Source organism: Mchenga conophoros, linkage group LG3 (assembly GCF_057382185.1).
Source record: "Mchenga conophoros isolate Kocher_MC1m ecotype Shallow Benthic linkage group LG3, M_conophoros_male_GT1.1, whole genome shotgun sequence".
In the NCBI taxonomy this organism is placed as follows: domain Eukaryota; kingdom Metazoa; phylum Chordata; class Actinopteri; order Cichliformes; family Cichlidae; genus Mchenga; species Mchenga conophoros.
In genome coordinates, this window is record NC_140528.1 from 26,448,965 (window position 1) to 26,461,674 (window position 12,710).

The 12,710-nt window shown below is 43.6% G+C and overlaps 1 protein-coding gene across 1 annotated transcript in view; it reads left to right on the plus strand.

Annotated features, from left to right (window-relative positions):
• Window positions 1–9,368, plus strand: part of LOC146577917 (H-2 class II histocompatibility antigen, E-S beta chain-like) — a 9,592-nt gene extending 224 nt beyond the window's left edge. The window contains exons 2-6 of the mRNA XM_085268502.1: window positions 76–345; window positions 6,326–6,539; window positions 6,665–6,732; window positions 6,821–6,940; window positions 7,712–9,368. Coding sequence (XP_085124628.1) covers window positions 76–345; window positions 6,326–6,539; window positions 6,665–6,732; window positions 6,821–6,940; window positions 7,712–7,737 — 698 coding nt within the window. The 3' untranslated portion in view covers window positions 7,738–9,368. The remainder of the gene's footprint in view (window positions 1–75; window positions 346–6,325; window positions 6,540–6,664; window positions 6,733–6,820; window positions 6,941–7,711) is intronic.
• Window positions 9,369–12,710: the final 3,342 nt, after the last annotated feature.

The window sequence follows — 12,710 nt, forward strand, 5'->3', positions numbered from 1 at the left end:
ACTGATCAAGTTATTTGTACATCTGTACTCAGCAGGTGTGATCAGCTCACAGTCTGATGTTCTGTTTGTCCTCAGATGGATTCAAAATGTATACGGTGGATCGCTGTAACTTTAACTCCACTGAGCTGAAGGACATCCAGTACGTCCTGTCTTACTATTACAACAAGATCGAGGTCAACAGGTTTGACAGCGATGTGGGGAAGTTTGTTGGATACACTGAGTACGGAGTGAAGAACGCAGAGCTGTGGAACAGTGGTGCATACCTGACTCAAGTGAAAACTGAGAAGGGGACGTACTGCCTACACAACATTGGTGTCTGGTACAGCAACGCTCTGTCTAAATCAGGTGAGTGTGCTGGTCTGTGTGACATCATCAGGTGTTGACCTCACTCTGAATCATTCATGATGGACTCACAGCTGCAGGTCAGACTCTGGTGATCAATAACTGTAATAAATCACTGATCACAGCCCTGACTGTGACTCCACAGAGCTAACCTCAGTCTGTGGCGCTCCCTGCTGGTGAAACAGGCAAACTGCAGCTGTTCATTAAGCTGAATTATTGCTCATATTTATTTTTAAATATTTCCACATAAATATTTCTAACAGCATGAAGCAGCCTGACAGGTTGATAAAACACTTTTCTTCTAATTCATTTATTTTAATTCAGACAAAATTGAGAAACACTGATGTTTGTTTGAAGGCCGTCTGCAGTTTATTTATTGATTCTGACTTTCAGAGCTTGTGTAGCAGCTTCACACCTGCACACATTACAGCTCAGATCTATGAGTCAGTGTAACAGTGGAGCTATTAAATATACTGAAACAATTGTAAAGTTCCCATTACAACCCAGAGGAAACACACACAGATATTTTGTCTTATTAAATATTTCACTATTTTGGCACTTAATGTTCATATTTATTTCAGCCTTTTGTGTGCAGCGGTTTGTGACTGTTTGCCTGTGAAAAGGACTCAATGAATAAACTTGACTTACTTGAATGAAATCAGCTCCCAGCAGCAGCTCAGAGGAGCATGAGGAGAACCAGCTCAGACCTCCTGTGGAGGGGAAGCTGTCTGATACTGAAAACTGATTCTGCATCTTCTGCTTTGGGCTATAGATGATCTATGAGTGCACATACACGCACCATGAGTGTTAGATGAGCAGGCTGTTTACAGGAGTGACTTCCTCTCTGTGCAGTGACATGGTGTGACCTCAGAGAGCAGAGCATTTTCCTCCATCAGCCAGCAGCTGTTTTGTGACCCATCTGTGTGTGACTGGTTGATCAATATGATCAAATAGACCAACAGAGCGCCCCCTGCAGGCTCTGGATGGTACCGCCTGATGTAAGGGGCTTCTAGCCCCACTATGTAGGGGTGAAGAGGCGCACAGGTTGCCCTGAACGACTAAAGGGTGGTGGGATCTGAGTCCATGACCCCCCCTAGTACAGTTGACCCTGATACTTACTTCTGTAAGAATGGTTTTAGCTGTCTAGCTGCTACAGGCACAGAAGAGGGGCTCCAGGATGAAATCTTGAGAAACGATGCCTGCCTGGAGTATACTATACTATCAGACATAAACACAGCCTAGCCTACCTTCCCTCCGATTTTCTGTACCCCAACCAGATAGCTAGGGTGCCCCTACTCCAAGGCAGCTTGGGTTAGACAAAAAACAGTGTTGGGTGTTACTGTAATTAAATTACTTTTCCACTGAAAAAGTAGAGTAACTGATTACTGTTCATTTTTAGGTATTTTAATTACAGTTACTTACAATGTACTTGCGTTACATTGTAAAATAATTAAACCCGCTGAATATCATTATTTAATTTCATTAATTTATCTTCTAAACGTAGAAGTAAACTCTGCTCTTTAACATGGCTGTAGTGCAGCTGCACGTCATTTCGTGCCAGTTTGCTGCACAGTCGTATTCTAAAGCAGAAGCTGTCTGACTCGGCTGAAGCGAGTGGCTGTTTTATGACATGGACATACTCCCGTCTCTTCACTTTTCTGAAACAAGCAGACAAGAACATTACAGTAATATGTAAAAACTATCGGCTGCTGTTAACAGCAGGAGTAATCTACTGAAGCGCCTGACACGGAGCATAGACGAACACTTCTGAGCGATCCTTGTTCATCATCCATGGATAACACCGCGGCAGCTCCTGCTAAGCAGCAAAACCTGATTTTACTTCAGCAGCACAGAAAGCACCTGAAGGTGAGCTTAAAGAATGATTGCAGGCTACATAGCTGGACTGGCCATCGGGCATACCGGGCATTTGCCATTGATTTTTCGTTTTTAATGGGCGATGGGTTTTTTTTTTCTTTGTTTTTTTTCCGTAACAGTATAAACACTGAAAGGTGGTGGATTGGCCAGATGCTGGGAGGTGTGTAAAAATAACTCAGTTGTTTTGTGGTGGCTATGGTGGAGCTTCTACAGATTCAATAACATTAGCAAGTGATGGAGGCCAGCAGGTGGATGAAGGAAAGGGGAGGCAGGAGGAGAGCCCCGAGGCGGCCGCCGGTCCAAGAGTGTCAGGTGAACTGAACTTCAGGTAAGAAGTTATGAGCTGCAGTCTATCTGGGTCAGATATAAACCAAGTTTAGGTGGAGTTTATTTTCGTTATTCTTACTTTTTACAGTCGGTTACAATAACTCGTTTCTATACAGCTGGGTGGTGCTATGATGTTACTGATGTTGAACTTGTTTTATCTTGTTCATAAGGTTAGTTAGTGGAGTTTCCAACCGTCCCGTAAAAAGCTGAATCGTCTCGTATTCAGAGAAAATATTACGCGCTTCGTATTGAGCTGAAAACAGTTCATCTCGGACTTCAGCTACAATGAAAAAGACACAAAGCTGGAGTTATTCTGTGTTTACGCTGCACAGCTGCCTCTTCTCCTCTCATTCTCCCCTCCCTCTCCTGTTGCTACTTCAATCATGAAACTGATCAATGATGTAAAATGTATAGAAATCCATTATTGTACATAATTTCTTCAGAAGTAAGTACTGTGTATGATGCCAGTATTTCCCACATTTTCTAGATACTGCACCAGTACTGTGTGTAAAATGCCATCAAAAGTCAATTAAGTTTTTCTTTCTCACCTGTCTTTCTGTCTCCTTTCACTTTTTAAAGGTTGCCATGTTAGAAAACATATTTTGCCCTGCCGTGCTGTTTATTGATGTGGTAAATGAATGGTTTATGAAAATATATCTAAATCTGTCATCAGTAATCAGTAATGATCATGTCTCACCTCTAGTCTTCTCTGTCTTAATGTCAGGTTTCCACCGCGTGTTGTAGATGTTCAGGAGGTTAACTCGACCAACAGTCTGCTTCCAGGTGCTGTTTAGAATGCCAGCATAGGGAGGATGATTCAAGTTTATTAGATTGACACATGTATACCAACAAGATTGTGCATCACTGTGACAACAGTGTTTGTTTTCATTCAAAGGCTTTATGGCTTTAATACCTGGGGGGCCGGTCTCCAGTCAAAATGCCGGGCCGATGTTTTGTCCCAGTCCAGCCCTGGCAGGCTACGCTGCGTACTGTAGAGTGTCCGTATTTAACAAAATGTATTTATTATTTAAAGAGTTTAATTTCTATTGTTTGTACATTCAAGGGTTATATGGATTTTAAGAAGTATTTAGTTAAATACTTATGTAGTAATTAAGTTACTTTTCTGACACAGTAATTAGATAAGGTTAGCCATGACACATTAAGTGTCATGGCTAAAGTCCTCCCATCGGCTCGTCAGCTCCCAGTGAGTCGGCTAACTATGCTCCCTCGCTCCGAACCCAGCCTAATCCAACAGGAAACGGTGGAGGGTCTTAAAGAAAAGCACAGCTGGAGTTAGCTCTCGCTCCAACTCCCCATGCTACCTACCTCGACGGTGGCCTGCAGCACCACCAGTTGCGGCTCACGGCTACACAAGCCAACCTTCGCACACGGAGTGAAACTCCGTCTAAGCTTGCTGCAGTTGTGACTTCTGCTCCACTGACCTCACGGAAACCCCTTTTGGGCTCAGCCGAACCGTGAGGCTTTCTTAATGTGGCTGCCCGTGACAACACGCGGGAGACAGCTACTTCTCCTCAGCTTCACACACACCAGAGCGCGTGCACGGCTTCTCTGACTGATTTTTTTTCTCTCCTTACCCAGACAGGCCACTTGAGGCACTATATGGCAGCTAGCACCATCCACATGCATGTGCCCTTACACTGACTAGAATTACAGCCCCCCCCCCCCCTTTCAGGGCCTTGCTCACCACCACAATCACAATATCCTCCTCAACACAAACATAGTGTGAATAGAAATAAGTGTATCTAATAGGGGTGCAACGATACACAAAATTCACGGTTCGGTTCGGTTCGATACTTTGGTGTCACGGTTCGATATTTTTTCGATACAAAAAAAGTTCATGCCTTTTTAATTTGTCATTTATTAAAATTATAAATATATATTTTAACTGTGCGTGTTTTTTATTTTGACAGCGAATGCGCACCTGCGGACCACTTATGTGCAGCCCTGGTTATTTAGCTCGTCATATTGCAGCCACAGAAATTCTTTTGTCCATGAAACCATAAAGCTGCACTTTCTTTTTGCCTTATAGTCTGATTTGTCATAACTTCTCCGTTTTGTGGTAAGCTTTTCTTTGGCTGTCACTTCTTCACCCTGACCTGTCTTATTTGGCTCAGCAGAACTAAAATATATGTCCTGCTGCTTTTACACACGCACTCACATAAGCTCAGCGATTCTCTGCGCGATCAACCTCTCACATGTTTAAGCTGCGGGAGATTTCACTTGTCATGTTTGCGTAGTAAGCTAACGATTGATAAGACGATGTCAGAGGAATTGGTGCACAAATTATCATCACTCACCAATCAGTGCTGTCGCTCTCTATACACAGTGGTGGTCAATACAAGTGCAAAGTGAAAGCAAAGTGAAAGCAAAAAAACAAGCGCAAATTCAAACGCGATTTCAATATGTCACATATTGACAGTGGCTCACCGATGCCAATGACATAATTACCCAGCTACATTTCCGAAAGAATGCAAAAGCATGGACATATATTTTTCCTTCCTACAATAGCCGGACGGGCAGGGCAGAGATAGATTTTGGTAGCCCGACTGAAAAAATCGCTAGCCCCGGGACGTCGGGCTAGCGATATTGCGAGCCCTATATCTGATTGAGGAATCACTCATCTTTGTCTTTGCACTAGGATGATGTCGGCGTAAATGTGCAGTCATATTCGTTGTGTTCCCACTAGTGCTTTCAGGTTAATCTCGTTGAAATGACCTTAACGCCACAACACGGCAAATCTCCGTTAACGAGCTACCGCCGATCGCCCCGTGCATGGGGCTAGACGGCCAACACGTTAACGAGCTAACTGCGCTAACACACTAGTTCCCACCCATGTAATTGAGCATTGCGTGGCACATCCAACATACTGTTTTACTTTAGTCCATGACTCGCTTACCTTCAGGGTCATACGTCACATGAAAACCAAAATAATTCCAAACGCCAGATCTGAATGAGGGTGGGGGAGGTCCATGTTGCAAGGAGAGCTTAACTTCTGTCTCGCTAGCTTGCCCTGCGCTCTTCCTTCTGACTATGCTGTCTGTGTTGAGCGCTCAGTGGATCTGCGCTGGACAGTGCAGCCTAGGCGGAGTAGTCGAACACAGATTCACTGAGCGCTCAACACAAGTTGATAAAATAAATTACAAATTTTGTATTGTTCGATACATATGCGTACCGAACCGAAAGCACTGTATCGAACGGTTCAATATCGATACGAATATCGTTGCACCCCTAGTATCTAACAATAATAAGTCATTTGTATTTTATAATTTCTGCTCATGAATCAAACAGCTGGATGAGCAGAAATTCAAACTGGGACCAGCTGTGGATTCAGTCCTTTAGCTTGATGTTGATATTAAACTGAGTGAAAGCAGGCTGGGTTCATCTATGTGTGGATGATCTATAGCGATAGTTTATCATCTAGTCTCCATGTGTCAGATTTTACTTTCAAACTACAGCAGCTGATCTGCAGGAGGATCAGTTCACTGATGGCTCAAACTGATGTCACTCTGAGTCAGCACTTCACTGGATATTAATAAAACCTGATCCAGGTTCAAGTCTGGTAGATTTCCAGCACATACAGCTCTGCATGTCTTACTTTATAATAATAATGTTTACAGCCTGATGATGTTTCTCCTCACAGCTGATTCATCATCTGATGTCAGACTGGTTATATGTGACAGTATCTTTATTATTAAACATGAATACAAAGATCCCTGATGATATGATATTACCAACGACAGAAACTCATAATGTCTTTCAGCTAAGCCGTACGTCAGACTTCACTCCAGTACGCCTCCTTCTGGTATCCATCAAGCCATGTTGGTCTGCAGTGTCTATGACTTCTACCCCAAATACATCAAAGTGAGCTGGCTCAGAGATGGACAGGAAGTCACCTCTGATGTCACTTCCACTGAGGAGATGGCAGATGGTGATTGGTACTACCAGACCCACTCACACCTGGAGTACACACCCAGGTGAGTCCACATCAGGTCCAGGAGCGTCATTTCTAATAATGAAACCAGAACAAATTTTATCATGAGGTCTGCAAGTTTAAAAGTTTAAAGTCCAGATCTGAGAGTCACTGATGTTTGTGTTGAAGGTCTGGAGAGAAGATCTCCTGTAAGGTGGAGCACGCCAGCCTGGAGAAACCTCTGATCACTGACTGGGGTAAATACCTGTCTGTATCTACACACCTGTACACACCTGTACACACCTGTACATACCTACCTGTCTGACTCTCACCTGTGTGACTCAGATCCCTCCTCGTCCATGCCCGAGTCAGAGAGGAACAAGCTCACCATCGGAGCCTCAGGACTGATCCTGGGTCTGATCTTATCTTTGGCTGGATTCATCTACTACAGGAGGAAGGCCCGAGGTCAGAACTCCCACTCACAGACCAGTTCATACCTGAAACCAGTTTAGAACCAGGATGAAATCAGTTCATACCAGTTTAGACCAGACTAAATCTCAAACCACATTACATGAATCTAAAACTGGTTTGGATCTGCATTCATTTAATATATTGATGTTTCAGGCAGGTTTAGAGCATTGCTGTTTATTTTCAGACACCTGTTAGTTACATTAATGTTTCAAACACAGGATTTTACTGTTTCTGGAGGACTCTCAGACCTGGTTCAGGCCCTGAAACATGAAACTTTACTGAATCATTGCCATTGATCTGTGTCAAGAGATGTATTCTAAGAGTCAGAGAGTAGAAACACACACACACGCTGCAGATTTTACTTGGAGGGGGGTCACAGAGCGCTCACACCAGAGTGGGGGCCCTGTGATGTGCGCTCTATTCTTGCTCTTGTCTTTATTTATATACAAGGGTAATACAATAGTAAATATGTCTGTTCATAGACAGAGGAATGTTGATGCGTATGTGTGTGAGTGTGTGAGCGGGGAAGCGAGTCCTCTTCCTGGTAGGGAGTGAAACTGCTTGTTCTGCTTTTATTGTCGCTGTGGGAAGAAACTAATAAAAGAGAACAGAACAAGTCTTGTACTGAACAACAGTCTAAGTCATCAAAAGGTCAACATGAGTATGCTATCATATGCAAACTTATATCATTAAAAGCTTATACTGACTACTAAGTACAACTCTCCATTGACAATCTGTTAAAACCAGTGTCCATGGTTCTTTCAGGTCGCATTCTGGTTCCCACTAACTGAGCCTGGATCCTGGTCCTGGTTCTGTCTGATGAAAAGCTGCTGCTTCCTGTGTTCAGACTGATGATGATGATGATGATCATCTCTGTCTGGACTCTGATCCAGGTCCATCTCAGTGTTGTTGGTGGTTGTTATTTCACTGAGATGGTCACAACGACCAGGACAGAGATAGCTGGGGATCGAAGCGGCGACCTTCCCGTTACAAGATAAGCTTCTCAACCCCCTGAGCCACGGTCTCCCCCGTGATCAATCACAGGATATCAGTTTGTATACAACAATGAATCTCACCTGACATATTCAGACAGTAACTTACTTTGTTCAAACAGCTGAAACAACAAAACGTTTAACACTGAAGTGTTTGAAACATGCATTCAGTGATTACTAAAACAAGTAAAAAAAAGTCTTTAATGTTGAAATATTAAACGTAAACATACATTTGTTATGACCTGGCTCAAAAGCCTAACAACCTATGACTAAAATTAAATGAATCAAACATGTTAAATAGTTTGGGTAAATATTGCTGGACCGGTTCAGCATTTGCTGTCACAGAGAAACTGTCAGGGTCAGACGGCGCCCCAACCGGTCAACCTGCCTTTGTCTTTATATGCGTGTGTGTGTGCGTGTTTTCCTCTCTCACTCCTGACATTCACAAAATCATGACATTTTTAACCTTTTTTTCTCAAACTCTCTTATTAACTCTTATCATAACCTATCTTATCAGTCCAAGAACTAGTTATGAAACAAACAGTGGGGGTGATGTGTATGCAGATGGGGCCAGTGATGCGTGATACTGGTATGGTGAGTATGGTAATGGGGTGCAGTACATTGGTGACTGTGACATACACACAGGTGGCACAATTGCCAGTGGTGGGTATGGAAATACAGTGTATGATGGTATGGTTATGGCAGGTAACTGTGGTGCTGTGCTTTTCCCAACTATATTACCTGCTGCATGTGACTGCACTGAGGGCTTACCCAATGATTCATAAGTCAGAAACTGTCGTGGCTTTCTGTGACGGGTAGATCTTCTAATGTTTGTACATGTCCCGGTAGTTGAACCTGTAAGTTAGACTGCGAATGAGTTTCACACTCCTCACCTCTGGGTTCAGATAGACGGTCACTACCCACTTGAATTTCTTTCAGCTCCTCTGTCAGAGAACATGGCAGGTGTGAGCATTCTCTCCCGGTTTCCTCTTCTAATTGTTCAATGCTGACGAATGGTGCATGTTCAGGCACAGTCAGTGTGTCTTCCATAGTCTGCACAGGTGAATATCGATGTATATATATTGTGGCGGACCACCAGGTGGCTCCACTCACACCCAAGTTGAAGGGAAGTGTTGGGGTGTAGATTTTGGCGCTTACTATATGTGAAGTTCTGAGAGTCAGTTAATAAAGTTGGAGTGAGACACTGAGACCTCTCCTGTCGTTATTACATACCTCCACAATATATATATAAAAAAACCACCCAGCACGCCCCTGCGGGCGGTTTATCCTTCAAGCTCGGGTCCTCTACCAGAGGCCTGGGAGCTTGAGGGTCCTGCGCAGTATCTTAGCTGTTCCCAGGACTGCGCTCTTCTGGACAGAGATCTCCGATGTTATTCCCGGGATCTGCTGGAGCCACTCGCCTAGCTTGGGAGTCACCGCACCTAGTGCTCCGATTACCACGGGGACCACCGTTACCTTCACCCTCCACATCCTCTCGAGCTCTTCTCTGAGCCCTTGGTATTTCTCCAGCTTCTCGTGTTCCTTCTTCCTGATATTGCTGTCATTCGGAACCGCTACATCGATCACTACGGCCGTCTTCTTCTGTTTGTCTACCACCACTATGTCCGGTTGGTTAGCCACCACCATCTTGTCCGTCTGTATCTGGAAGTCCCACAGGATCTTAGCTCGGTCATTCTCCACCACCCTTGGGGGCGTCTCCCATTTTGACCTCGGGACTTCCAGGTTATACTCGGCACAGATGTTCCTGTACACTATGCCGGCCACCTGGTTATGGCGTTCCATGTAAGCCTTGCCTGCTAGCATCTTGCACCCTGCTGTTATGTGCTGGATTGTCTCTGGGGCATCTTTACACAGCCTGCACCTGGGGTCTGGCCTGGTGTGATAGACCCCAGCCTCTATGGATCTTGTGCTCAGAGCTTGTTCTTGTGCTGCCATGATTAGTGCCTCCGTTATAAAGATATATATATATATATATATATATATATATATATGTTAGGTTTTGTATTGTTGATTGTCATTTATGCTTAGAGATGTACAATCAATTGTGTAGTGATAGGACTGTGGTCTTTAGCAGACTACAGAGGCTTGGGAATGCACACCCACATCCTAGGAGCATAAGAGAGGTCCTATCTTCTCTTTGTTGATATATGGTATAGCAAACACACGTATATCTCTTTAAGCATAAGAGCCCTTTGTTCAGATGGACCCGCTAGACTCCTGGCACACACACACACACACACACACACACACACACACACACACACACACACACACACACACAGGCAAAGTACTCTTTGTTTGTATGTAGACGTCATATGTTAATGAACCTATGCATATTCATGTAACCTCAATAAAAGAGCAGTGTTACGGGAGAACGGAGAGAGCAACTGGGGTCAAGCGAAGGAACGGTGTTTGTCCGGTTCTCTCCCGTGCACGAGTAACATGAAGAACTTTGCCTACTTCGTGTCTTGCTTGCTGTGTAATTATATTGTCTTTAACGTTCCAGCGAATAGGTATAAGCTACAAACCTATCATTAATTGGTCCTTCGATGCAGGATCCCTGGAGTCGACATTCACCGAGGGGAGGAGAGGCACGTTGAAAGACTGACGTCAGCCAGGAAGTTCCTGTGGATTAACTGTCTGTCTTTTCTCCTCGATGAATGACGATCGGCGGGATTCGAGTCTGTTCAATATATATATATATTTTTTTTTTTTTGTGTGTGTGTTTGTTGTTACTCTAATAGGTTCTTTGGTCTGGTATGACTGAGACGCAGGATGTTGCTCATGGTCCAGATCCCTACTCAGTCCTTTCAACAGGTGCTCTTAGCCAGTACCCCGAGCAATCACTCTCTGAACCGCTGTCAGAGTTATCTCACATGTCTGTTTGTCTTTGTGCAACTGTAGATCTTTCCATCCTTCGTCTGTTGCGTGTTGTCTTTCCAATCACAGGCTTTGCCTGGGGGGGAGTGACTTGAACAGGTAAGTCATTTACCAGTAACAGCAGATTGCGGTGCAATGTTTGGGTTCTTTTTGGGTCTCCAGCCTCAGGATGGACTACGTAAACTGGGCTATCTGCTAGCTGCTCTTTAACTATATAAATAGCCCTCTCCCAATATGATCTTAACTTGCCAGATCCTCCCTGCTCACTGAGGGTTCTGACCAGAACTCTGTCTCCTGCCTGGAGCATGACTCCTTTTGCCATTTTATCATATGTTATTTTGCCTCTTGCACTAGACTTCTTGGAGGAAAAGAAATATCACTTACATTGAAAGTAGAATTACTTAAATTAATTCACATAAATGCAATCACACATTTGTGGGTATAACATGTGCAACTAGGAACTGGGACGAAGGAAGCACTTGGAGGAGAGACGGGCACTCATTACCACGCACGGTCTGAGCACGGGAAGGAGGACGCACCAACTATTATTATTGCACATTCTAGCTATTGCCAACCTTTATTCACTGTAAATAAACTCACTGCCTATATTCAGAGCTCCGCGCCTGAGTCCACTCAATCCTCAACTGTGACAGGAACATAAATCCTAAAGTAAAAAACTGAAAAAAAAAAGTGATGGTAATTCCAAAAAGATAGATAGAAAAGATTAAAAGCTTGCTTTTGTTTAATAAAGGAACAGAAATTGTGTGAAAAATGTCACCTTAAAGCCTTATTGGGAATAGCATCACAAATGGTTGTTTTCCACACAGTTAGAGAAGTTCCAGCACATCCAAACATTGCATACACATCTAAAAGAAGACAAACACAAATATAATAAGATTTATTCAAAGGAAGACTTTTTATTTTTGTCTGCTTGTTCACACTACAAATAAAATGTGACAGCAAACGTGTTCTAGTGTGAACCCTCAAAGCAGCCCGCATGCGCAAAAGAATAAGAATAACTTTATTCATCCCGAGGGAAATTCTTTTGTCATACACATGCCCAAAGCAGCAAGAGAGACAGAGGAACAGATGAATAAGATATACAATATATACAATAAAGAATAGTAGCATACAGTAATTTAAAGTAGGATAGTGCAAAATATAGTATCAAATAACTCTAACGAAGAAACAATATAACTATATCCTGGACCCTTAGAACTGAAGAAGCTTCACGGATGAGAGGTGAAACGTCTTCAACCAACTCAAGAAGTCCAGACGCTTTTCTTTCCAAGCTCCTTAGACTATATCCTGGAGAATAAATAACTTAACTATCAGTGCAGGCGATTCTAGAAAGTGACAAAGTATTGTGCAATAAAATATAGGGAGTGGCAGCGTATGATGGGGGGATGAAACAAATATTAATTATGCAAATTCTCATGACCATCGATCAACAACCACTGACCAAAACCCACTGATCAAAGACCACTGATCAATGTCCATGAGTCCCATTCACAGAGAGTTGGGGAATGGCTGCAATCACAGCATTGTAAGATGGTGACAGATGTACCCTTAGGCCCCCTCCTCGATTTAGAGATGGTCTTTCCCTTTTCACATAAACGGCCTCCTTGACTCCGCCCTCAAACAAGAGTTCAAATTTCCTCAGGGCCTTCTTGATGTGCTGTTCTTCTGCCTCCCTGGCTGCTGTGTCTGTGGGGATGGTGTTCGCTCTGTGTTGTAGCGTCCTGATGACGCCCAGTTTGTGCTCCAGTGGATGATGAGAGTCAAACCTTAGATACTGATCCGTATGTGTAGGTTTACAGTACACGTCAGCTTTTAGATGTCCCCCATTACTGATGGAAATCTCACAGTCT